General features: G+C 45.0%; 1 protein-coding gene across 9 annotated transcripts in view; it reads right to left on the bottom strand.

Annotated features, from left to right (window-relative positions):
* The window catches only part of sema3d (sema domain, immunoglobulin domain (Ig), short basic domain, secreted, (semaphorin) 3D), a 270,876-nt gene that overhangs the window by 160,908 nt on the left and 82,476 nt on the right, over positions 1–27,492 (bottom strand). For 4 of the 9 annotated variants that reach the window (XM_063072672.1, XM_063072670.1, XM_063072671.1 and 1 more), the window contains one exon: positions 21,833–22,028. In XM_063072672.1, the coding sequence (XP_062928742.1) occupies positions 21,833–21,992 (160 nt within the window). In that variant the 5' untranslated portion in view covers positions 21,993–22,028. Of the gene's footprint in view, positions 1–21,832; positions 22,032–27,492 lie in introns of those variants that run through there. The other 5 variants (XM_063072668.1, XM_063072667.1, XM_063072666.1 and 2 more) reach the window with 2 other exon arrangements.

The raw sequence follows: 27,492 nt of genomic DNA, 5'->3' as shown, positions 1-27,492 counted from the left end.
CACACGCACTCACAAATACAAACACACACACAAAAAGCGCACACACAGACACAAACACAAAAAGTGTACAAACACGCAAATAACAAGACACATACAAATGCAAAAGACACACACACACACACACACACACACACACACACAAACAACACGACAGACACACACAAGCACAAAACGCATACACAGGGACAACGGAAGACAAACATGTATGTATGAACATATTCATGGACAGACAAAGGCACACACACACAAGCATTTATGATTACACACACATGCTTGGAAACACTCATGAGGCTTGGCACAGAGTGCAATTTAATTTGGTGATAAATAGGGCATTTAGCTTGACAGAGGAAAATTTTTGAGAATCTAACTCTGCCAGAAGTTCATTAGTTACCAAGAAAACAACAAAACAACTATCTGTAGCAGAGAAGAGATAGATGGATGTCAGCATCACCCACCATCAGGATACCACCCCCTCTTCCCCGGGGACTCACACTCCCACATTAAATGTGCAACACACAGCCGTCGTCCCTGTTACCTCCTGGGTAGGGACTGACGCCATGGCAGATCCACCAACCCACGGTTCCTAGGAGCCACCGGGAAAATCAGTCGTCATTTCGTCAACTCATGAAATTAAATCAGAGCAGAGCTGCAGCAGAGAGTTTAACAGACCGCCAGCATTAAAGTTTTGGCAGTTTAATTGGAAATACATTGGGCTATTTCTGCTGGTGCCAAGCCTCATTAACCACATCCTCAGCACTTTGAGGCCTCCTGCTTCCAGGCGTGGAGCGAATTACTTTTCAGAGCATAGCATGTCACCCCACAGGTAAGTGGGAGAGTAGGTGGTGTCATCAGATGCCTAGAGTTCAAATCTTCCAGTCTGTTGACAGCTGGAATGTACTTACAGATAAACTGAAAGGCAGCAAGCCTGTAGCGAGCAGAAAGCCTGTTTTGCTCTCCCACACCCACAGGCAAAGTTCTAAAAGGCGCAGAAAGTAAACACACTATCTATACTCCAAATCCATGGTATCTGCACCCCTAAAGGTTCATAGCCCCCAGAAATACCTGTCAGTAGCAAAAATATTTTCATCTGAACTCCAGCCAGCATACGATTTAGCACAGATTAGGTGGAATTATCTTGCGGCAACAACACCAGCAACAGTGTCAAACTTCAGCTCTCTGAGTTAGCCCTGCTGCATACAACTGCTGATGGAATACGCTTGAATTGAAACGGCAGCTCATGAGGCTCTGTAAGGCATTGCTCAGACCCCACACTAGGAGTATCAGGCCCCTTATCGAAGAATAGGTCGGCTGGTGGTGCAGTGACATCAGTGCTGGACTCCGGAACGGGGGTTCCTGGGTTCGAACCCAGCCGTGCTGTTCGCGAGTACGCTTTCCATCCGTGCCGGGTTGAGTGCTGAGCTCGCAACTCGTCCTCGTAAAATAAAGAAAAATACTGCGAAATGTCTGTGTGAGGAGTGGTGCTCCACAGAGTCTTTCCGCGCCTTGTAAGGCATGAAAATGCCCAACGCTGGCCTCTCAGGCCTGGGTCGACGTCACCATCATTATCTAAGAAAGGATGTACAGGGTCCGGTGAAGGTTCACAAGATGATTCCACAGAATGAAGAGCATTTGAGATCTCTGGGCCCGTACTTACTGGAGTTTAGAAGAATGAAGAGGGATCTCATTAAGCCTATCAAATATTGAAAGACCTAGATAGCTGGGTATGGAAAGGATGTTTTTGGAAAGGGAGTCTAGGACCAGAGGGCACAGTTTCAGAAGAGCTGGATGTCCATTTAGAACAGAGGTGAGGAGGAATTCCTGTTCCCAAAGTGGGTGGTGAATCTGTGGAATTCATTGCCACAGATGACTGTGGAGGCCAAAGTCACTGAGTATATTTAAAGCGGAGGTTGATGGTTCTTGATTGGTGAGTGTGCCAAAAGTTACGGGTTGAAGGCAGGAGAATGGGGTTGAGAGGGATAATAAATCAGCTATGATGGAATGGTGTGACAGAGTCAAAGGGCTGAATGCCCTCACTTAACTCCAATGTCTTGTGGTCTTATGGCGTTAATTTGAATGTAACAGCACACGTGGAAAAGTTTTGTTTCATTGAGCGGGAAGAACAGTCCAAAATTAACTTGTCTCGTGAAACTGCTCACTGCTGTTCCGCACTGCGGCAGGCTCCCACCCCTATCTTCCCTATCTATCATCCTATCACCCTGTCAGAGGACTTTCAGGGCTTGATAACAACACTCCCTATCTCCTCTGTTGCACAATGTTTATTTATTTACAGTCACACCGGGTTCCTCAGCCCAAACGAAATGATTCCTAGGAGATAAATAACAATGTACTGTACCTTTATGAATGACAGATTATTCCTTTGAGAAAGATCAGTTTTGGACAAGGTTCGCCAAACAAGCAGAAACAAGAGGAGCACAAATAAAATGCTGGAGGAACTCAGCAGGTCAGTCAGTGTCTATGCAGAGAAATAAATAGTCGACGTTTTGGACTGAGACCGGTCTGGATGAAGGATCTCAGTCCGAAAGGTCTCAGCTGTTTATTCTTTTCCATAAATACTGTTTGACCTCAGTTCCTCCAGAATATTGTGTGTGTTACTCTAGATTTCCAGCACCTTCAGCTTTTTTATTTGTGAGAATTGAGAGCCGGCCTTCGGCTTGCCCTGTCATTCAGTACAATCTTTTATCACAGAGTCACCTCCTTGCATTGAACCCAAGTTCTCGTTCCTTCAGTGTCCAAACGTCAAGTTATTTTGGGCTTAATCATAGAAGCCGCAAAAGAGGTCATTCACACCTCCCTCCGCCACAACCTCATGCCCAGACCACCGTTTTATCAGAGTGACCCGCCAATACTCAGGAATATGTCATGATTTCAACTGCACATTCATATTTAGTCATATTTCCTGAGTTTGTGCAAGCTTCTCAGGGAATTCCCTTGAGCGGGGAACTGATTCCTCGAAGTCAGTTTTCTCGTGGCTCCCTGTGATGACACCCTGACCACTCCCCTACACACCTCTGTCAACCCCCTCCACTGGACACGATTTACAATAGCCCCCACCTTTATGTTACATAGAACATCGAAACATAGAAAACCTATGGCACAATACAGGCCCTTCGGCCCACAATACTGTGCTGAACATGTACTTACTTTAGAAATTACCAAGGGTTACCCATAACCCTCTAGCTTTCTAAGCTCCATAGCTTTATGTTGTTGAAAGGTGTGAGGAAACTGCACTACACAGGGTGGGGAGGGGGCTCCTGTGGTCATAGGGAGAACATATTAATGCTACAGACAATGGTCAAGGCTGAGATTGAACAAGATCACTGTTCGATCTGCAGCTGTGCAAAAAGAAAAAGTTTCTCCCTGTGTCCTTGTTACGTACTCAGTAATAAACTCCAATGATTCTGCAGCTACTTGAACTCCAGGGCAACACACACAAAATGCCAGAGGAACTCAGCAGGTCAGGCAGCATCTGTGGAAGTGCATAACCTGTTGATGTTTTGGGCTGAGACCCTTCTCCAGGACTGGAAAGGAAGAGGGAAGATGCCAGAATAAAAAGTTGGGGGGAAGGGAAAGCGGACAGCTAGAAGGCGATAGATGGGTGAGGAAGGGGGAAGGAAGGAAGAAGCTGGGAGGGGATGGGTGGGAAAGGTAAAGGGCTGGTGAAGGAGGAATCTGGTGGGAGAGAAGGGAAGGAGGAGAGGCACTGGGGAAGGTGACAGGCCGGTGAAGAGGGGAGCCAGAATGGGGAAATGAAAAAGAGGGGAAGAGGAAGTGGGGGAAAAATTACTGCGTTGGAGAAATTGAATGGGCATGCCATCAGAATGGAGGCTACCTAGACAGAATATGACGTGATGCTCCTCTAACCCAAGAGTGGCCTCATTGTGGCAGAAGAAGAGGCCAAGGACTGACATGTCGGAGCGGGAATAGGGATTGGAATTGAATGTTCCCAGTAACAAACTGAGGTACTCAATAACGGAGTACCCACAACCTCTTGGAAGACATAATCCCTAAGGTTTATAGCTGTCGAGCTATAAGCTTTCAAAGAACATTGAACACTACAGCACATTACAGGCATTTTGACCCACAATGTTGGCTGACCTTTTAACTTTCTCCAAGATCAATCTAACCCTTCCCTCCCACATAGTTCACCATTTTTCTGTCATCCACGACCTACCTAGAGACATTTAACAGACTCAATGTATCTGCTTCTAACACACCCGTGGCAGCACGTTCCGCCCACCCACCCGTCTTTGTGTACGTTTCCTCCTGAACCCAGTCCTGAGTAGCCAGTCTTTGGTTTGGAGACAGTTACCTTGTTTCTGCAGACTGAGGACATCCCCTCCCACGTGATTCACCTCAGCACCTCATCTGATCCAGTGAACCGACCGGAGAACGGAGAGGTTTCATCACACATGGCTAACAGGAGGAACAGTCTGGTACAGTTAGCCAGAGTTCATTAGCCCAGGCAGCTGGTAGACTCCTCGTCTGGACTCTCTATTCCCCTACCCACTTGGTCCAGACGTGAACATCCCCTTTCCCACTCTCAGTCCACAATAGAGACCCACATCAGAATCAAGTTTACCATCACTCACATATGTCATGAAATATGTTTTTTTTTGCAGCAGCGGTTCAGTGCAATATCTAAATTTACTACAGTACTGTGTAAGAATCTTTGGCACCCTAGTTATACATATGTGTATAATACACTGTACGTATTTGATAATAAATTTACTTTGAACTATGAATACTCTGCATCTTTCCCATAATAGTGTCCAGCCGTAGACACAGAAGGGGTTTAATCTGCAGGGAGTTGATAGAAAGGTGGCTGGGGTGGGGTGCTGGGCTGGAATGAAATGGGATTAGTGTAGATGGGTTATTGACAGTTGGCACACAGTAGGCTGAAGGGCATGTTTCTGTGCTGCATAACACAGGGTGGGGAGCAAACCATGGAGGTGTCACTCGCAATGTTACTGCTAAAGGAAGAAAGGAAACAAAAGAGATAAAGATGGGATATAAACATGGCACGTCGCCTCAAACCACTGGAAACATGGGCTTCTTAACCTCAAATGCGTTCATTCTGAATAATCCGATGTTATCAGCTGGGATCTCCAAGCTGCAGTATTACTGACAATAGAAAGACTGTTTAATTCTTAATGCAATTCTTTCTATTTCTTCCCTCAAAGCAAACCTCCTGTTCCAAGTGAATTCATCTCCTGATCTCACAATCTAACACACACAACGTGTTTCAGCTCGAACAGTCATGTATCAATGAGTTTGTATTTTATCCCACATAGTTATCTTTTTGCTGTGATTGATGGCTCCCTACTCCGACACAAAGAGGACGGGATAGAACTCATATCTTAACACGGAAAACGTTCCCGGAAAGCGTAGGTCTGAATTTGGAAAAGGCTGCAGCAACCACATTGTGCAGTCATATCGGTCCTTTCCTGTGGGAAACTATCACAGCACGTACTGAAGGCCGCATAATAACGTAGAACACAGAACACTGCATCACAGTACAGGCCCTTCAGCCCACAATGTTGAACCGACCTTTTAAACCTACTCTAAGAACAATCTAACCCTTCCCTCCCACATAGCCCTCCATGTTTCTATCATCCATGTGCCTATCTAAGAACTCCTTAAATATACAGCATCTGCCTCTACCACCACCCTTGGCAATGCGTTCCATGCGTCCACCACTCTATAATGAGCTTACCTCTGACAGCCACCCTAAACTTCCCGCCAATCACCTTAAAATTATACAAACAACAGGAATTCTGCAGATGCTGGAAATTCACACATCAAAGTTGCTGGTGAACGCAGCAGGCCAGGCAGCATCTCCAGGAATAGGTACAGTCGACGTTTTCGGGTCTCGGCCTGAAACGTTGACTGTACCTCTTCCTAGAGATGCTGCCTGGCCTGCTGCGTTCACCAGCAACTTTGATGTGTGGACCTTAAAATTATGCTTCTCCTGTGATTTAATTTTGTTGTGCAGAGAAGAGGGAGATAAAAGGCATGTATCCCACCTACAGTGGAAGGAAAACACTCTTAAACACTGACCATCAATCAATATAAAGGGCATAACAGATCACGAGCAGAGTCGGCTGCCTTAATGACTACCGTCCAATAACACTCACGTTTACCATGATGAAATGCTTTGAGAGTGATGCACCATCAATAACTCCAAAAGACTGGAAGTAGAGTAAATACTGAAAGGCTTTTATTAGCAGTAAAATGTGACCTCCACCATGCTGAGTATCTGCCCCTGGACTGAGAGGAGGAGCAATGGCGCAATAGCCTTTATTCAGGGTTCAGTGGGAGGAGCCACAGGAGCAGTCAGCAGAGGGGCATGTCCAGACAGGTAACCCAGTTACAACATATATAGCAGCAGGCCAGGCAGCATCTCTAGGAAGAGGTACAGTCGACGTTTCAGGCCGAGACCCTTCGTCAGGACTAACTGAAGGAAGAGTTAGTAAGAGGTTTGAAAGTGGGAGGGGGAGGGGGAGATCCAAAATGATAGGAGAAGACAGGAGGGGGAGGGATGGAGCCAAGAGCTGGACAGGTGATTGGCAAAGGGGATATGAGAGGATCATGGGACAGGAGATCTGGGGAGAAAGACAAGGGGGTGGGGAACCCAGAGGATGGGCAAAGGGTATAGTCAGAGGGACAGAGGGAGAAAGAGGAGAGTGAGAGAAAGAATGTGTGTATAAAAATAAATAACGGATGGGGTACGAGGGGGAGGTGGGGCATTAGCGGAAGTTAGAGAAGTCCATGTTCATGCCATCAGGTTGGAGGCTACCCAGACGGAATATAAGGTGTTGTTCCTCCAACCTGAGTGTGGCTTCATCTTTACAATAGAGGAGGCCGTGGATAGACATGTCAGAATGGGAATGGGATGTGGAATTAAAATGTGTGGCCACTGGGAGATCCTGCTTTCTCTGGCGGACAGAATTTGATGTGTGTTGCTTGAATTTCCAGCATCTGCAGAATTCCTGTTGTTTACGACATATATATATGGTTTACCACAGAGAGGTTGGTCACGGTTAGAATCAACACCTGTCTCAGGAAGGACCTGGACCCACTGCAATTTGTCTATCACTACAATAGGTCTACAGCAGACACAATCTCAATGATTCTCCACGCACCCTTGGATCACCTGGGCAATACAAGCACCTACATCAGGATGCTGTTCATTGACTATAGCTCAGTGTTTAACACCAACATTCATACAGTCCTGATCGAAAAGCTACAGAACTTGGGAGCTTGTACCTCCCGCTGCAACTGGACCTTTGACTTCCTAACCAGAAGACCACAGTCTGTGTGGGTTGGAAATAACATCTCCACCTCGCTGACAATCGACATTGTTGCACCTCAGGAATGTGTGCTTAGCCTACTGCTCTACTCTCTCTACACCCATGAATGTGTGGCTAGACTCAGCTCAAATGCCATCTATATGTAGCCCCCCCTGGCAAGCCTCAGGGTCGCTCAACTCACTGTCGTCTAGGGAAGCAGCCCTCAGCCACACCAAACTGGGTAATTAAGTTTGTGTGGATGCTGTGTGACGTACTCCACCCTGCCAAATAACAGACAATACACCATATACAAGTAAATGAACTACAGTTCATAGATATTACTGGAACTACATAAAAGGCGCCACACTTATCAAAGTTCAATCTCTTTGTGCACAACCGTTGGAGCTCTGGTAACGATCATCTCTTCCTATTCAATCCCCTCAGAGCACCTCGACCCGCCGCCTGGGACCAACCACGGTGGTCAACCATTCACTTCACACGAGTCTGTCTCCATTTCCTCCTTCCTCGCTGAAGATCCTGGACCTCGGACTCCTCCTCTGGGTCCGACTCCGTTAACCACTCACAGCACCTTGTCCATTCTCTCTCTCTCTATCGCGCCTTCTGCCCAAAAACCCGTGCATCACAATAACTTACAGGCACACTAGAAAGAATAACATCTATCCTAATTGGTTCGTTTGCTCTCTTATTAATAACATAACCCAACCAAGCTGCTAGTGGGAGAACCCTCTCAGCAGTTAACATAACAAAGAAGCCATTTTAATTAGCCTACGCAGTAACATAAAAGAAGAAACCCCTTGCATATAAATTTGCTGATGTTAACAGAGTCTCAGATGGAGGGCGTACAGGAGTGAGATATACCAGCTAGTTGAGTGGTGTCGCAGCAACAACCTTGCACTCAAAGTCAGTAAAACCGAAGAGCAGATCGTGGACTTCAGAAAGGATAAGATGAGGGACACAAACCAATCTTCGTAGAGGGATCTGAAGTGGAGAGTGAGCAATTTCAAGTTCCTGAATGTCAATATCTCTGAGGATCTAACCTGGTCCCAGCATATCAATATAGCTATAAAGAAGGCAAGACAGCGGTTATATTTCATTAGGCATTTGAGGAGATTTGATTTGTTATCTAAACACTCAAACTTTTACAGTTGTACCATGAACAGCATTCTCACTGGCTGCATCACTGTCTGGTTTGGGAGGTGGGTGGGGTTGGGGGGTATTGTACAGGATCGAAGTAAGTTGCAGAAACTTGTAAAATTAGTCAGCTCCGTCTGCATAGTAGCCAAGACATCTTCCAGGAGCGGTGCCTCAGGAAGGAGGCGTCCATCATTACAGATCCTCACCACCCAGGACATGCCCTCTTCTCATTGTTACCATACAGAAGGAGGTACAGAAGCCTGAAGGCACACACTCAGTGATTCAGGAACAGCTTCTTCCCCTCTGCCATCCAATTTCTAAATGGACACTGAACCTATGAACACTACCTCACTAATTTTTATTTCTGCTTTGCACTACTTATTTAATTTAACTATCTAAAATTCAGTTTTTTTCTATATTTATCATGTATTTCATTGGGCTGCTGCCACAAAGTTAACAAATTACATGACATAGGCCGGTGATGTTAAACCTGACTCTGACTCTGATTCTGAAATTAGGGTAAAAGTGCCTCTTAAACCTGTCCTGGGTTAACATTAGGAATGCTGAGAGCAGAGGAAAACATTCAAGCTGGAAATCTGACTTTGGTTTGAGTCATAATGACTTGAAGATATTTTGCTTTTGGCTCAGTACTGGGGAGAGTTGAGCAGAGGCATGGAAACTTCAAATTCAACAGCAGGTGTGGAAGGAAGAATTCACAGCACGTACAGAAAACCCAGTGTCATCTCTGACACCACATACAACAGAGGATGAATTGGTGTGAAACTGGATGTCGTGGACCATTTTCACAGGTCCCGTCAGACTGGAGCTGCTGGACCATTTTCACGGGTCCTGTCAGTCTGGAGGTCGTGGACCATTTTCACAGGTCCTGTCAGACTGGAGGTCATGGACCATTTTCACAGGTCCCGTCAGACTGGAGGTCCCAGATCATTTTCACAGGTCCTGTCAGACTAGAGTTTGTGGACCATTTTCACAGGTCCTGCCAGACTGGAGGTCGTGGACCATTTTCACAGGTCCTGTCAGACTGGAGGTCCTGGACCATTTTCACAGGTCCTGTCAGACTGGAGGTCCTGGACCATTTTCACAGGTCCTGTTAGACTGGAGGTCCTGGACCATTTTCACAGGTCCTGTCAGACTGGTGGTCCTGTACCAATTTCACAGGTCCTGTCGGACTGGAGGTCCTGTACCGATTTCACGGGTCCTGAATTTCCCAGAAACCACTTTGGAACAACTAATTCCCACTAGGCAAGATAGAAACATGTCACCTTGAGGAATCAACAAGGAAGAAGTGAACACAGAAAAGTGCAGGTCATTTGGCCCACGATGCTGTGCCAACCTTATAACCAAGACCAATCTAAACTTCCCTTCCACAGCCCTCTATTTTTCTTTCATCTATGTACCTATCTAAGAGTCTCTTAAATGTCCCTGATGTACCTGCCTCTACCACCACTCCTGGCAGCACATTCCACACACTTGCCACTCTCAGTGTAAATAATTTACACAGAACGTAATAAGCACAATAGATTCTACAGATGCTCGAAATCCAGAGCAACTCACACAAAGTGTAAATGTGAGTGACATAAAACATCAAAAGGCAGCAGAAGAGCAGCTGAAAACGATGGTTACAATAAAAGAGGGTGTTGCAACAATAGCTACCCACCCTTTGTGTGTTGTATCCATAGTTACCAGCCCTCCTTGTGTGCGAACCATAGGTTTCAGATTCCTCCCTGTGCTGTATCCATGATTTCCAACCCTTCGTGTTGTAACCATGGTCACAAATAAACTCGGACTTTGTGCAGTGGATACTTCAGAAAACAAATTCGTGAGCCAGAGGTAAATATGGACAATAACTTTATGAAAAGAAGGGGCAGGTTCAAGATAGGGAGATATATGGAAAGAAGAGATTGTTCAAAGGAGGTATCTTTAGAAATGAGGCAAGAAAATTGTCTTGGAAGGAGGCAGGAAAGTCGCAGAGAATAACAAGAGTTCGATAACAATGGCTCAAAAAAACCTGGTAAGTAGAGATTAGGTTCAAAGTTCAAAGTAAATTTATTATCAAAGTATGTAACTGTCACCATATACTACACTGAGATTTACTTTCTTACAGGTTCCACATTCCACAGGAGAAAGAAATACTATATAATCAATGAGGAAAGATACATAAAGACTGACAAACAACCATTGCACAACAGAAAACAACACTACAAATACAAAAATAAATAAGTCATACTGAGAACATGAGTTGAAGAGTATTTGAAAATTAAGTCCATAGGTTATGGAATCAGTTCAGTGTTGCATTATCTATCACTTCAGGTGAGAAAAGATCAAGGAGAAAATTGGAAGTTACATTGCATATCCTGGTCCGGATCTCAGACAGTTAGCAACCAGCAGCTCCACTGTTGTTTGTGGATCCTGGTCCGGATCTTGCAGCTACCAGCAGTTCCACTCTAGTTCCAATGGAGTTCATGTGCCAAAACTGAAGGAAACCCTCATTTTTATGCACTCACTGTGAAATGCAAAACTGATTTACTGAGAGATTCCGAGAGATAAACCCATCAATTCGGCCCGCAGCTGCATTCCAGTGGTACAGCCAGTTTTGCTGGGATTCTCCACAACCTGACTTATCATCCAGCACTGTGCCACCCGTTACAGGAGTCCAGCTGACCAAGCAAGTGGGAAGACCAGGCCCAGCCTGAGGTGGGACTTCAGAACATCCAGCCAGCCTCAGGTCCACAGGAGTCTGACACTCATCCTGCATGCTCAACTTCCACTCTCCCAATTAACTTCATGAGCAACAAACAATCTGCTGGAAGCACTCAGCAGGGTCGAGCAGCATCTGTGGGAGGAAAGAAACTGTCCACTTTTTTGATCCTGATGCAGGTTTTTAACCCAAAACATCAACTATTCATTCCTTTCCCCCCACAGATGCTCTTCAACCAGTTAAGTTTATCCAGTAGATTGTGTGTTGCTCCAGATTCCAGAATCGGTTGTCTCTCGTGTCCTATTTTATGTTATTACAAAGTAATGTAGTCAAGCTAACAAGCAGTCAGTAACTAAAATATCTGGACATTACAGTTTATTTACCTGGTTTGTATGTGCTAAAACTTCTCACCCTCGTTGAAAATTTTATTGGGAGACTTTCTGAACTGGGCAAGAAGTCAGTACAGAAGGCCAAAATAGTAATATACAGGCCTCATCAACACTACAGGTCCCACTCCAAACTGTTACAGGCCTCAGTCCAAACTATTACAGGCCTCATCAGTACTACAGGCCTCACTCCAAACTGTTGCATTACATAAAAGTGGTCTCTCACTCTGGTTTATTTTAATGGTTTCACTCTGAATCTGATTTCAGCCAATAATTTTAGACAGATGGCATTAAAAAACAGTGGCATTTGTTAACCACAATTAATGCTTAATGAGTAGACACTCCAACTTCAAACATACACAGCTACCAAATGCAGCATTTTGCCATTGCTTCTAAACCCTGAGACCACAGGGGTTTCCTCTGGATGTTCCAATTTCCTGCCACATTCCCAAAGATGTATGGGTTGTGGTAAACACCCAGGAGCCAGGCAGTGAGCTGACAGGACCCTCTGTTAAGACTAGTGTGTTGAGTCTGTGATATCTGAGTAACTAACCTAGTGGCAGAATGATAGCATAGCGTTGAGCGTAACGCCTTACAGTACCAGCGAACATTGATCGGGGTTCAATTCCCATCACAATCTGTAAGGAGCTGCACTTTCACCCTGTGACCGTGCGGTTTCTTCCGGGTGCTCCAATTTCTTCCCACATTCCAAAGATGAACAGATTAGTGTGAGCAAGTTATGGGCTTGCTACAGTGGTACTGGAAGTATGGCGATACTTGCGGGCTGCCCCCAGCACGTCCTTGAATTATGTTGGTCATTGATACATACGACGGATTTCACTGTATATTTTAATGTATCTGTGATAAATAAAGCTAATTTTAAGATTAGCACCCCAATGCTCGGCAAACAGAGAGCAACAGAACGTTGTGGAAATTAAATGCAGAACGGGCAACGATAAGCATTGAAGTCAATCTCCTGAACAAAGTGGGCTCAGCAACGTTTTACAACTAGGCCTAGACCGAACAGGGTCAGGGTTAGTGGTGCCATAGAAGCATAACAGCTAGCGCGACACTATGACAGCTCAGGTCATTAGAGCTCAATTCGGTGTCCTCTGTAAGAAAATTTGTACGTTGTTCCTGTGTGTGTGTGTGTGTGTGTGTGTGTGTGTGTGTGTGTGTGTGTGTGTCCGCCCCTCCTAAGGGTGCTCCACATTCCAATGGCATACCGGTTAAGAGATTAGTTAGTCATTATAAATCGTCCTGTGATTAGGCTACTGTTGATTGGGTGGGTTGCCAGGGTGGTGCAGTTTGCTGGATCGGAAGGGCCTATTCCGGGCTGCATTTCTAAATAAAATAAATTAAATTAAAATACCAGAGAACTGGAGGAGTTCTGCGGTGGACAGGATCCTCGGACTGTGTCCCAGGTGTCTTACTCAGCTACGGAAAGGAATCTGTAAGGTTAATAACTACGATTGCCACGGGATGCCAGCAATGCACACTCGGATTTGACAGCAGCTACAGTGGGAATAATTTAGGGCATCACACTTCAGGAAGCAGAGACGAGCCACAAAGGGAGCACACACCATATTCACCTTAATGGTAGTTGGAACGCAAGAGTTAAAGCATGGAGGTAGAATTTTTCTTACAGCCAAGCAGCAGGGAAAAAAGCTGCTTGGCCCATCTGGTCCCAATGAGCAAGATGACCATCCCAGCTAGTCCCATTTCCCCATATCCCACTAAATTATCTATCCAACAATGGCTCAGATTGGATTCCTGTAATTTAGAAGGTTACAGTGAGATCTGATTGTAGTTTTCAAGGAGAAATTTGAGTGAATGAACAGAAACTTTCCACCAGCATATGGTCTTTAAAAAAATGACGGCCATGATTCAGGGGAGAATCACAAAGTGGCAATTAGAATAGGAATTGGTTTGCAAACAACAGGAATTCTGCAGATGCTGGAAATTCAAGCAACACACATCAAAGTTGCTGGTGAACGCAGCAGGCCAAGCAGCATCTGTACAAAGAGGTGCAGTCGACGTTTCAGGCCGAGACCCTTCGTCAGGACTAACTGAAGGAAGAGTGAGTAAGGGATTTGAAAGTTGGAGGGGGAGGGGGAGATCCAAAATGATAGGAGAAGACAGGAGGGGGAGGGATGGAGCCAAGAGCTGGACAGGTGATAGGCAAAAGGGGATACGAGAGGATCATGGGACAGGAGGTCCGGGAAGAAAGACAAGGGGGGGGGCCCAGAGGATGGGCAAGAGGTATATTCAGAGGGACAGAGGGAGAAAAAGGAGAGTGAGAGAAAGAATGTGTGCATAAAAATAAATAACAGATGGGGTACGAGGGGGAGGTGGGGCCTTAGCGGAAGTTAGAGAAGTCGATGTTCATGCCATCAGGTTGGAGGTTACCCAGACAGAATATAATGTGTTGTTCCTCCAACCTGAGTGTGGCTTCATCTTTACAGTAGAGGAGGCCGTGGATAGACATGTCAGAATGGGAATGGGATGTGGAATTAAAATGTGTGGCCACTGGGAGATCCTGCTTTCTCTGGCGGACAGAGCGTAGATGTTCAGCAAAGCGGTCTCCCAGTCTGTGTCGGGTCTCACCAATATATAAAAGGCCACATCAGGAGCACTGGACGCAGTATATCACCCCAGCCGACTCACAGGTGAAGTGTTGCCTCACCTGGAAGGACTGTTTGGCGAAAACAAACAGTCATACGGTTCATACGGATCAATTTGTTATACAGTTCATTGAGGTAGAACAAGGTAAAACAATAACAAAATGCAGGATAAAGTGCAGCATCTACAGAAAGAAAGCAGTGCAGGTAAATAATAAGGTGCCAAGTCACAATGAGGTAGATTGTGAGGCTAACAGTCCAACTTTTCATACTAGGGATCTGTTTAGTAGTCTCATAACAGTGAGGTAGAAGCTGTCCTTCAACCTGTTGGTATGTGCTTTCAGGCTTTTGTATCTTCTGCCCGATGGAAGAGGGGAGAAGAGAGAAGAGCATGGAGCATGGAACACTACAGATGGTGGAGGCCTTATGGCCTACCATGTTGTTTTCTTCTTTCTTCTTAAGCCCTTCTGGGTCATAGGTCACCGACACCGACTCGGTAAAGTCCTCAATCCTGGGCCAAAGGATGATCAGTCCTGTGGCTTCCACTTACACAGACAACGTCCTACATCTTCTAGGCGAAGATGCTTCCTCTCCCAGGGATGAGGGCTTTGGAGCTTCTGGTGGAGTTTCTGTAGCTCTGGGTTTTTACGGGATGGAGTTGCTGGACCCATGCCCAATCTTCCTCCTTTCTCAGCCGGGCTTGCGACCATCCACGGAGGAGTTGCACTATGCTGTGCTGAACTTTTAATCTTCTCCAAGATCAAACTAGCTCTTTTTTCCCCACATGGCCCTCTATTTTTTCTTCCTCCATCTGCCCAGCTAAGAGTTTCTTAAATGTCTCCAGTGTATTTTCCTCTACCACCACCCATGGCAGCATATTCCACACATCCACCACTCTTTAACAGTCAACCCCTCCACCCTTTACTCCAATCACCTTAAAGTTATGCCCTCTCTTATTAGCCGCTAGAAGAGTGGGGACACATAAACCTTGTCATTAACAGTGGCCAAAGTTGGACCAGTTGCCAGCTTTAATCTAAGGTCAAAAGATTTCTGTGAACTACTGGTGAATGGGGAAGACCTGTGCCCTCATTGACACTATGGCAGGCTCCAGACCCTGAATCGTCACCTTCTGCTTCTCTGGCCAGGAGCTGGTCACAGTACCAGGCTCAGATGAGAAGCAGATCACCTGTCGGGGGAAGGCATGGAGTCTGCAGTCCTGCCTCGGGGAGGCAGCTGTCATTTTAGCCCTGGGAGCTAACAAGGTTAATTAGGAGCAGACTCACCTGAATAGAATAGTCGAGATAAACTGAAGTCAAGATCAGGATTATCTAAACCACTAATAATTGCACCAAATAACATTCCAGCTGTAATACCCGGTCCCCGGAAGATGCCAGGGGCTGTCATTATCAGAGCTGTTGCACAACGTTAGTCGGATCAAACACACCAGCGCTCCAGCAAATGCACAACAGAGAGGTGATAATCAGAGGAAAGGGACAGGGAGAGGTCAGGAGCTCTGGTCACCCTGTGATAGGTAAACTGGAAAGAATGCAAAAACCGATTTACAAGAATGTTGCTAGGACCAGGGATCTTGATCTATAGAACATCGAACAAAGTGTCAAAGGTTATGGGGTGAAGGCAGGAAATGGTGTTGAGAGGGATAATAAATCAGCCATGATGGAATGACAGAGCAGATTCGATGGGCCGAGTGTCCTAAATCTACACCTATGTCTTATAGAACATAGATCATTACAACAGCACAGGCTCTTTGGCCCATGGTGTATTGTTAATCCAAGATCAATCTAACCCTTCCCTCCTACATAGCATCTCCATTTTTCTATCATCCCTGTGGCTATCTAAGAGTCTCTGAAATGTCCCTGATGTATCTGCCTCTACCACCACCCCTGGCAGAGTGGTCCACACACTCATCACTCTCTGTGTTAAAAAACTATCTCTAACATCCCACTATACTTTCCTCCAAGCATCTTAAAATTATGTCCTCTTGTACTAGTTATTTCTGCCCTGGGAAAAAGTCTCATCTCTCATCCTCCTTCACTCCAAAGAGAAAAGCCCTAGCTCATTCAACCTTTCCTCATAAATATGCTCTCTAATCCAGGCAGCATCCTGGTAAATCTCTTCTGCACCCTCTCTGAAGCTTCTACATCCATCCTATAATGAAGTGATCAGAACTGACACAATACTCCAAGTGTCGTCTAACCAGGGTTTTATAGAGCTGCAACGTTACCTTGTGGCTGTTGAACTCAATCCCCTGATTAATGAAAGCTGACACCCATATACCTTCCTAACCACCCTATCAACTTACACAGCAACTCTGAGAGATTTATGGATGTGAACCTCAAAATCTCTGCGTTTCTCCACACTGCTAAGCATCTTGCCATTAGCCCTGTACTCTGCCTTCAGTAGCTGTCCATTTTCTCCATCATCCTATAAACATGCTCTCCAAGATTCCTCTGTTCCCCCACACATCTTAGTGTTGGTCTTCCTTCCCCAAACCTACTCCCACCACCCTGGTGCCCTGCGGTGCTTGTGACCCCTGGACTGACTTTGCAGAAATCACTGACTCCAGGCTTTTCTGATGCCCAATTCGGTTTGGCCGTCAGGTCACAGACGTTTTCGTTTTCGACGGTACTGATTTGGTGACCGACGCACAAGTGGTTCGCAGTCGGCTTGCTTGTAACAAAGGAACGTTACTCATTTGTTTAAAGGAATGCTGTCCACTTACAACATAGCAATGTTGTTTGCCTGTACCAAAGGAATGCTGTCTGCTTGTAACAAAGCAATGCTGTCTGCTTGTACCAAGGAATGCTGTCTGCTTGTAACGAGGAATGTTGTCTGCATGTAACAAGGAATGCTGTCTGCATGTAACAAGGAATGTTGTTATTCACTTGTACCAAAGGAATGCTGTCTGCTTGTAAGGAGGAATGTTGTCTGCATGTAACAAGGAATGTCGTCTGCTTGTACCAAAGGAATGCCGTCCTCCTGTAACAAGGAATGCTGTCCATTTGTACCAAAGGAATAGCACCTGTTTTCAATGAAGGCACAACCACCTTCTTGCAATGAAGGTCTGTAACATCAGAAATAGATAGTCTGAAGTGTGATGGCCTAGGGCAAAAGAGAGCAGCTTTCCAAGTGTAACAAGCTGACTCACGGAGTCGGGCAAAGAAAACTGACCCTGCAGAACAGAACCAAACGATAACTGATTAAAAAGGGCTTCAAATTAAAACAATCTGAATCTTAGATAAAACTAAATCTCCTCTACAAGGGCATGAAGACAAACCCAACAGAGTAGAAATAAGCATGAGAAGATGATGGTTTTCTCATTCCTGATGAAGGGTCTCAGCCCGAAACGTCGACTATTTACTCTTTTTCTCAGATGCTGCCTGACCTGCTGAGTTCTTCCAGCACTTTGTGTGTAGAGCAGAAACAACTTCCATTGTCAGCTGCTACATGTTGCATACACAGTGAAGCCGTTTAAGCTGCTAGGTGAACATCTAAATAAATAGATTACACTGACAGTTTCACCTTGCCTGGGAAGTTTTGAAAACCTTATCGGGCAACTCCTCAGTGTGTCACTCTCTCCAAACCCAACATCTGAAAGATAGGTCCTGTGATTCACTGAAGCAAGCATCATTCCAGATCTGCAGATTACACACAGGCTTAATAACAGAGGCAGCTAGCGGGAAAGAGAGTCTGAGATATCCTCCAAACACGGGAGGAATTCACCCAGCAGCCACTGAACAAACAGGAGGTGCTGTTAATTGTTTCTCCGGTCACCGAGGCTTAGAATATCCACTGCTCTGTTATCTATAGTCAGCGGACCTTGGAAAATAAAGGGAGAAGACATCCAAGACAGATTAGCATGATTGATGGCTGAAGACCCGAGGACAGCTTAGTAAATGGCAGGAACGATGGGCAGTGCACTGCAGTGCCCGGCTACTAACACACACCCGAAGAACGTTTCAGACCTTTGCAAAAAGTGCCTGTTAACCGTAGCAACATTGAAACAGCCAACGCACGGCAGCAACCAGGCGTACAAAAGCTAATGCCCACAAAAGTACAAGCGATCATTATCTTTAATGTTTTTAAATTATTTCATGAATTCCACAGGGACACGGCTAATGACAGCTATTTCTGCAGTTCACTCAGCTACTGACTGGCAAACCATCCGTCTGCTCATTTAGGGCAGCTCGGGTTATGAAGACGAATGAATTCGCTGAACTTCTGATAACCTTTGTGAGATCAAGGGTTTATTAAACAGAACTTTCCATCAGGAAGTTAAATGGATGGCCTCTATCAGAGAGCACATTCTGTAGTGAAGGCTCTCTTGTGCCAAGGGCTATGATTTAGTGCTCTGCTTGTGGATGCGAAAATGCTCGGGCCTTCATCTAAACTTCTATGTGAAAAGCAAGTTAGAACTTCTGTTTTTAAAGCCAATAGACACAGGAGCAGAATTAACCATTCAGCCCATCAAATCTGCTCCACCATTTCATCATGGCTGATTTATTTTCCCTCAACATTTTCCTGCTTCCTTCCTGCAATCCTTGATGCTCCTACTATTTAAAAACCTATCAACGTCCACTTTAAATATACCCAGTGAATTAACCTCCACAGCCTTCTGTGGCAATGGATCCCACAGATTCACCAACATCTGGTAAAAAAAATTCCTTCTCTTCTCTGTTCTAAAAGATCATCATTCTATTCCAAGGCTGTACCCTCTGGTTGAAGTATAGTCCTAATGATCCTTGAGGTGCACAGGAAACTCCTTGTGAGGACTCACAGTACTGTTGGGAGAATTAAAGCAGAAATATCCTACCTATCTCACCAGCTGCCCTGAAACACCATGGGGGCCATATTACAGGGGGCTACCCTGACCAAGATGTCTACCACCAGAGCTATTCATTTCCATGGCAATGCATCTCTGAGGACGATGGGTATGTGGGCCAGGAGCACCTGCAGTGCTGCGACACCCAGCGGATCTCTCGACCCGATGGCTGAACCGAGCACCAACCTACCCTGGCGGTGGGGATGCCACACACAGGTCTACCTCATGCCCTTCCCCAGACCTTGGGGTGGGAAGCTGGGCACGGTGGTCGGAATGAACAAGAAAAAAAAGAGATAAAAAGATCTTGTAAGATTGGGAAAAGTTAGAAGCAAAGGACCAAAGCATTGTTCATAGACTTCGTGTTATCGTCAGCTGCAGGTTCACCTACAACTCATCACTCCGGTCGGCTCTCAGGGAGGTGGAGTTGATACACTCTGTGTTCTGTAGCTTGCCGGACAGGGATGATCAGATAGAAAGCCCTCTGCTCCAACTCATCCATATCCACCCTGTTCCTCAGTGAGTTAATCCCATCTGCCTTCTTTTGGCCCATAACCTTCTAAACCTCTCCATATCCATGAATTTATCATTGCCAGCGAGCTGGCCTCAACCACTACTTCTGGCAGCTCATTCCATCCCTGATGCATCACCCCTGAAGTCTCTTTTAAATCTCATGCCTCTGATCTTAAACTCACACCCTCTTGTTTTTAGATTAACCTCCCCAGGGAAAAAATAACTATGTTCTTTCACCCTGTCTATGTCCCTTATGAATTATACACCTCTATAAGGTCACCCCTCAATCCTACATTCCAACGAACAAAATCCTAGTCTAGTCTGCCTCTCCTTGTAACTCAGGCCCCCAATTCCTGGCAACTGCTAAATAATTTCTGCACTCTTTCTAGTTTAATAACATCTTTCCTATAACAGCGTGACCAAGCTGTACACAGTACTCCTGGTGTGGTCTCACCAACATCTTACTTCATCACATTTCATTCTCGTTCTTTTCTGTTATGTTGGGATTTAATTGCATGTTTACATTATAAAAAAGTGACAAGTACAAGCAATCACTCTAATTACACATTTAACAATACTCAAACCATTTACTCTAATTACACATCTAACAACATTCAAAAATAAATGCAGAATGAGTTTTTAAACTTTAAATACCAGGTTAGTAAACATGCTAAAACAGTGTGCCACAAAAATGAGAGACCGAGAAACGTAGACGTGTACTTTGAAACACAGGGGGATGGTTCAAAATTGCACCGTTGTTTATTCAATGGAGGGGAGTAAACATCTCAGCTTGAAATATCGACTGTTTATTCCCCTCCATAGATGCTGCCTGACCTGCTGAGTTCCTCCAGCATTTTGTGTGTGTTGTTCAGGATTTCCAGCATCTGCAGAATCTCCTGCATTTATGAGTTGTTTATTCCGGCTGAAGGACCTAGAATTGGGGAGCATGCTATCCAGGTAAGGGATTGGCCACTTGGGGCAGAGACTAGAAGGGACCCTGAGGATTGTGCATCTTTATAAATCCTTCCTTCAGTATTGTGGAGGGTTAGCCATTGAGTAGGTACAGAGCCGTAAGTGGTGGGCTGCTGGGATTCAAGGAAAGTAGAGCTGAGGGAAATAATCAGCACACTTTATTGAATGCTGCAGCTGGTATGATGAGCTGAATGGCGTCTTCCTGCTCTTCCTTCTCATCTTCTTCCATTCAAGATGTTTCCAGAAATATTGGACCTGACCAGAGCTGCACTGACTAGTGTTATTCTCATATTGTGGCCTAGAATTTCAGCTTGCCAGTGGTCACCATTTCCCTCCCTCCTTTTACATACAATCAGCATCTTAAACCGAGAGTATGTACGTACAGTAGAATAAAAGTTGGTTTGGACAGAAAGCATAAGTCTGGACTGAAGGGCAAGTTCCCTCCTGAGCGAGATCCGATGCTAGAAACAGTGTTACCTTGGCCTACTTCATTTCCCACCTCTACTGCCATCCAGAGCAGATATTACAAACTCTGGTGACAAATGAAACCAAAGGCCTGTACATCCATGTAGAGTTAACAATACACACCCAGTTTAATAGCTTGAGATAGACTTGGAAACTTTAGCCTAAATGCTATCACAAAAGCAGAGAATTCTGTGGTAAAATACCAATGAACACAGAACAGTAGAGCACAGTACAGGCCTTTCGACCTACAACATTGTAATGTCCCTTTAACCTACTCTGAGAGCAATCTAACCCTTCCCTTTCACCTTGCCCTCCATTTTTCTTTCATCCAAGTGCCTATCTAAGAGTCTTGATGTCCACAATTGAGGACATTTTCAAAAGATGAAACCTCAAAAAGTTGGCATCCATTCTTTCAATCGTCTCTCCATCCTCCTGCCCCCACACTATATTCCATACTGGGCCTCACCAACATTTTATACAACTTCATAGCATCCCAGCTTCTGTGCTCCGTACAATGACACTGAATGCCTGCACTTTCCATCGTCAGCAGAAAGGAGTTAAATTTAATCCAGCACCACTCTGCTCCTCTCTTTAGCAATCAGATCACTGAAGATCTTTCCACTGCCTTTCCTTTGAATACACAACTGTAAATAAGCCCGAAGCTGCCTGAGATTTCAGTAGCTTCCTGTGGTAATGTTGACCAATAAACACATCACCTTAAAACAGAGGGAATTCCAGCAGTGAGCTCTTGCATTCAGTATCCAAAACAAACTGAAACTCTCAGGCAATACGATCTGAAAAATTCTTTTTATCCTTCCGCGAGACACATGTCAACCAATCCTTCCAATTGTTACCTCTATGGGAGAGCTTGAGTCTGGGAATGTTCAACCTCCCGGTTTCCACCGATGGCAAGACCAACAGGAGAAGCGTCCCCCACAATAGCGGACGGGAGTGGAGTGGGGTCAGACCTCTCTTCCCGAGAGAGTTCCTTGTTGCTGGCATCCTGGCCTTCATCACCACTTGTAGTGGGTTCTTGCGCTGGTACGATATCTGCTACAAGAAAAAGAAAGTTTATATTGTGTGAAACAGTCAAGCACACCTCACTTGTAGCAATTGTAGGTCAGCTGGGCACAGTCAGACCATTGTGAAGTACACCCCATTGAGTGCTGAGGGAGCCCTACACTGTCAGAGGTGTCATCCTCTTTTTCCTCAGGAGGCTAAAGAAATCTGGCATTTTCCCAACATCCCTTACCAATTTTTTTTACTGATGGACCACACACACGGATCCATCATGGCTTGGTACGGCAACTGCTCTGCCCGTGGCTGCAAGGAGCTGCAGAGAGCTGTGGACGCAGCTCATAACATCACAGAAAGCAGCCTCCCCTCCATGGAAGAGACCTATGTCTTGCTCCCCTCAGCCGACTCTGTCTACACTTCTCGCTGCCTCAGTAATGTAGCCAAAATAATCAAACCCCACCTACCCCAGACAGTCTGTCTTCTTCCCTCTCTCATTGGGCAGAAGATACAAAAGCCTGAAAGCACATACCACCAGCTTCTACCCCACTGTTATCAGACTATTAAACAGTTCTTCAGGACAAAAAGTAGGACTCTTAACCTCACAATCTACCCCGTTATGATCTTGCACCTTATTATTTACCGGCATTGCACTTCCTCGGTAGCTGTTACACTTCATTCTGTGTTCTGTTATTGTTTTCCCTTGTTCTACCTCAATGCACGATGTAATGATCTGATCTGAATGAACAATGTGTAAGGCAAACTTTTCACTGTATCTCGATGCATGTGACGCATTAAACCAAGGACTAGTCTGTTCTGGTGACTGAAAATAAAACATCTTGTGATTATTTATAGATGGAAGTACATAAGATTATAAGAGGCAGAGATAGAGTAGATCATCAGAGTCTCTTTTCCCATGGTAGAGGGCAGGGGCTTGAGATGACAGAGGGGGGTTTTAAAGGGGATATGAGGGATAACCTTTTACACAGATAGTGATTGATATCTGGAACTCACCAATGGTGGGGGTTGGAATCTTAGGCATAGAGTCACAGAGTTATACAGCATGGAAAAAAAGGTGCTTCAGCCCCAACTTATCCATGCCAACCAAGGTGCCTACCTGACCTCCTCCCATATGCCTACATTTGGCCTATACCCCTGTAAGTCTCTCCTACCTACATACCTGTCTGAGTGGCTCTAAACTTTATAATTGTAACCTCACTCTACAACCTCCTCTGACAGTTCATTCCACATACCTATCCCCCATGTGTGAAAAACCTGCTCCCCGGGTCCTTTTTAAATTTTGTCCCTCTCACTTTAAACCTGTGCCCTCTGGTGGAATCCGATGCAGTGCGGGTGATTAAGAGGCAGAGGTACAGAGGGTCTCAGACGTAATGGGAAATGTGCAGATAAAATTCAACATTCAAAGTAAATTTATAATCAAAGTACCTATATGTCACCATATACAACCCTGAGAATCATTTTCCTGTGGACATTCACAGTAGAACAGAGAAATACAATGGAATCAATGAAAAAAACACACAAAGACTGACAAACAATCAATGTGCAAAAGAAGACAAACTGTGCAACTACAAAATAAATAAATAACAAACAAACGAATAAATAGATAGATACTGAGAACACGAGTTGTGGAGTCCTTGAAAGTGAGTCCATAGGCAGGGTTCAGTGATCAGTTCAGAGTTTAGGTTCCCCATCCTGGTTCAGGAGCCTGTCGCTGAACCTGGTGGTGTGCGATCTAAGGCTCCTGTGCCTCCTTCCCGGAGGCAGCAGCAAGAAGGGAGCTTGTCACAGGAGGTGGACAGTCCTCGTTGTGCATGTGGTCAACGGCTGGCGGGGGCTTTTCCTGTGGTGAACTGCTTGCTGTTGCAATGAGGAAGGAGGTACAGAAGCAATAGGTCCTGTAATAATGACAGGAATTTTACAAAATTACTGCGATGAAATTATACAGATTTTTGCAAGAAACTGCTTACTTATTTCTCACACCACAGCTTAAGTGATGATGTGATATCAATGCTTCCACAAATAAAACCTTTTTTCTATCATGCCCTTCTATTACATGCAGTAATTGAACTTTTCGGAGGAGTGTTCAAAGCTTCTCAACCCCAATGTATCTTTAGCACCTCTGCTCCACTGGATCTCTTAGGTTCTCTATTAATCTTACAAAGCCTGCCAGACTTCCTGACGAGCCGGAAGCTATTTGCAACGAGATAGGAACAAGTACTACTAAATCTGAACAGATGTCCTATAAAAGTGGTGTGGTGATAATGAGGACCTTTGTCAGAGGAACTGGGCTACAAATAATCACACGAAGGATGTTGAAAGGTCATGTTCAAAGCTGTTTTAAGGCAGTTGTTGGTGGGGACAAAGTAAAAAAAGCTATGTATTTTAAAGGTAACACTTTAATCCAGTGCGGCTCTATGTACTTTACTTCTTTGCAAGTAATTCATTAACAGGCACGATCCTTACAACACATCACTGTAGTAAGGCCAATTTTTACATAGTTGAAAAGAGATCCAGATTTTTACTATTTTCCCGAAGGTTCTCCATGGGAACAGTTTAAAGATCAATCTTATTCAGCTAAACTCTAGAAACAATACCACACAAAAGTTCAACAGTTTAAAAACTTGATTTTTCACCAAGTAATATTTCATATACTTACAGGGTAGGTACATAACATATTATTCCTTATATGAATATTTTCCATGAAAGCATCAGCATAGTATATGTCCTATGACAAATGTAGCATAGTGATTAGCGCAACGCTATTACATCAGAAGTCTGAGTTCAATTTCGAAGCCCTCTATTAGGAGTTTGTACGTTCCTCCCCATGAACACATGGACTTCCCCTGGGTGCTCTGATTTCCTCCCACATTCCAAAGACATACCAGTCGGTAGGTTAATTGGCCATTGTAAATTGTCCTGTGATTAAGCGAGGGTTAAATAGATTGGTTGCTGGGCAGTGAAGCTTGTTGGACCAGAAAGACCTGTTCTACGCTGTATCGTTTAATAAATAAATAGATAATATTTTTATAATTAAAATAAGACTATTATTATAAATATTATTCATAATAGTATTAGTTTCTAATATACAGTCCATATGAAGGGTCTGAAGCTGAAATATTGACTATTCATTTCCCTTCATAGATGCTGTGTTCCTCCAGCATTTTGGGTGTGTCCTCTGCATTTGTAGCATCTGCAGAATCTCTTGTGTTTATGATTTCATGGACTTGCTGCATTTTGACACATTAGGATTTTTAAAGTTTTTTTAAAATTTGTCCCAAAAATATAATAGACTAATCCAGATCAAAGTAAAACCTTTGTGGAAACTGTTTAATAAAACAGTTCCATCATCATTATGTGCTATGTTGTATGGCGAGGGCTATCATAGTCTATCCGTGACCATGTTTGTTCTTGGCAAATTTTTCTACAGAAGTGGTTTGCCATTGCCTTCCTCTGGGCAGTACCTCTACAAGACGGGTGACCCCAGCCATTATCAATACTCGTCAGGGATTGTCTTCCTGGTGTCAGTGGTTGGAAAACCAGGATTTGTGATATGCACACACTGTTCATACGACCATCCACCATCTGCTCCCATAGCTTCACATCACCCTGATCGAGCATGTCTTTTGAGGAAGTGGTGAATATGGGTTTGATTCTGAACGTTTAAGAGGAGTTTAGTTTTCATACTGGAGGACCACGGGTCAATGGCTGTAAGCTAGATGAAAGTTTAACATTGACCAGATGGGCCGAAGGGCCTGTTTCTGTGTGCTAGCGCACTATGACCTTGTTGAGCCTGTGTATTATAATCTTATGAGGAGGAATTTCTTTATCTGGAGGTGGGTAAATCTGCAGAATTCATTGCCACAGACGACAATGGAGGTTAAGTCATTGGGTATATTTAAAGTAAAGTTTGATAGGTTCTCTATGTTATACCCTTCTCTCAATTCCACCGTCTCCACCGCATCTGCTCTCAGGATGATGCCTCTCATTCTCGAACCAAGGAGCTGTACTCCTTTTTCAAAGAAAGAGGCTTCCCTACCTCCACAATCAACACCCTCAACCGCATCTCTTCCATTTCACGTGTCTGCTCTTACCCCAACCTCCTGCCACCCTACCAGGGATAGGGTTCCTCTTGCCCTCACCTATCACCCCACCAGCCTCCACGTCCAGCACATAATTCTCCGAAACTCCTGCCACCTCCAACTGGATCCCACCACCAAACACATCTTTCCCTCACCCCCCCCCACTTTCTGCTTCCTGCAGGGATCGCTCCTTGTGCGACTCCTTTGTCCGTTCGTCTCTCCCCACTGATCTCCCTCCTGACACTTATCCTTGCAAGTGGAACAAGTGGTTCACCTTCCCCTTACACCTCCTCCCTCACTACCATTCAGGGTCCCAAACAGTCCTTCCAGGTGAGACGACACTTCACCTGTGAGTCTGTTTGGGGTCATATATGTGTTCGGTGCTCCTGGTGTGGCCTCTTGTGTATCGGTGAGACCCGACGTAGATTGGGAGATCGCTTTGGCAAGCATCTACACTCTGTCCACCAGAACAAGTAGGATCTCCCATTGGCCATCTATTTTAATTCCATTTCTCATTCCCATTCTGAATTGTCCATCCATGGCCTCCGCCACTGTCGTGATGAGGCCACACTCAGGTTGGAGGAGCAACACATATTCTGTTTGGGTAGCCTCCAACCTGACGGCATGAACATTGATTTCTCAAACTTCCAGTAATGCCTCCACCACCCCTCCCCTTCACCATTTCCCATCCCCTTGTCCCTCTCTCATGTTATCTCCTTGTCCACCCATCATCCCCCTCTGGTGCCCCTCCCCCCTTCTTCTTTCTTCCATGGCCTTCAGTCAACTTCCTAGCTCTTTGCTTCATCACTCTCCCTCCAAGTTTCACTTTATCGCTTGGCGTTTCTCTCTCCCCTTCCCCCACCTTTCAAATCTACTCAGCTTTTTTTCTCCAGTCCTGCCGAAGGGTTTTGGCCCGAAGTGTCAACTGTTCACTCTTTTCCATGGACGCTGTCTGGCCTGCTGAGTTCCTCCAGCATGTTGTGCGTGTTACTGAGATTTCCAGCATCTGCAGATTTTCTCTTGTTTGTGATTTGATAGGTTCTTGATTAGCCAGGGGAGAAGGTAGGAGAATGGGGTTGAGAGGGTTAATAAATTAACTATGATGGACTGGGGGAGCAGACTTGATGAGCTGAATGGCCTAATTCTGCTCCTAAGTCTTATGTCTTAAATCTTGCACTTGAGGTAAATATTCCATTAACACGGGCTAATGTCCTCATAATATGCAAGAACATAGCAACATATTAAACATGGGCAGGAGCAGGACATTCAGCCCATCAAGCTGAGTACGTCTTGGCTTCAACTTCATAGAGTTAAAGTCATAGAGTATTATAGCACAGCAGCAGGTCCTTTGACCCATCTAGTCCATGCAAACCTGTTTTTCCTCCTTAGTCCCATCTAAC

The sequence above is a fragment of the Mobula hypostoma genome, chromosome 20 (assembly GCF_963921235.1).
Source record: "Mobula hypostoma chromosome 20, sMobHyp1.1, whole genome shotgun sequence".
NCBI lineage: Eukaryota > Metazoa > Chordata > Chondrichthyes > Myliobatiformes > Myliobatidae > Mobula > Mobula hypostoma.
The sequence above is the reverse complement of the archived record's forward strand: the minus strand, read 5'-3'. Positions and strand labels throughout refer to the sequence as shown.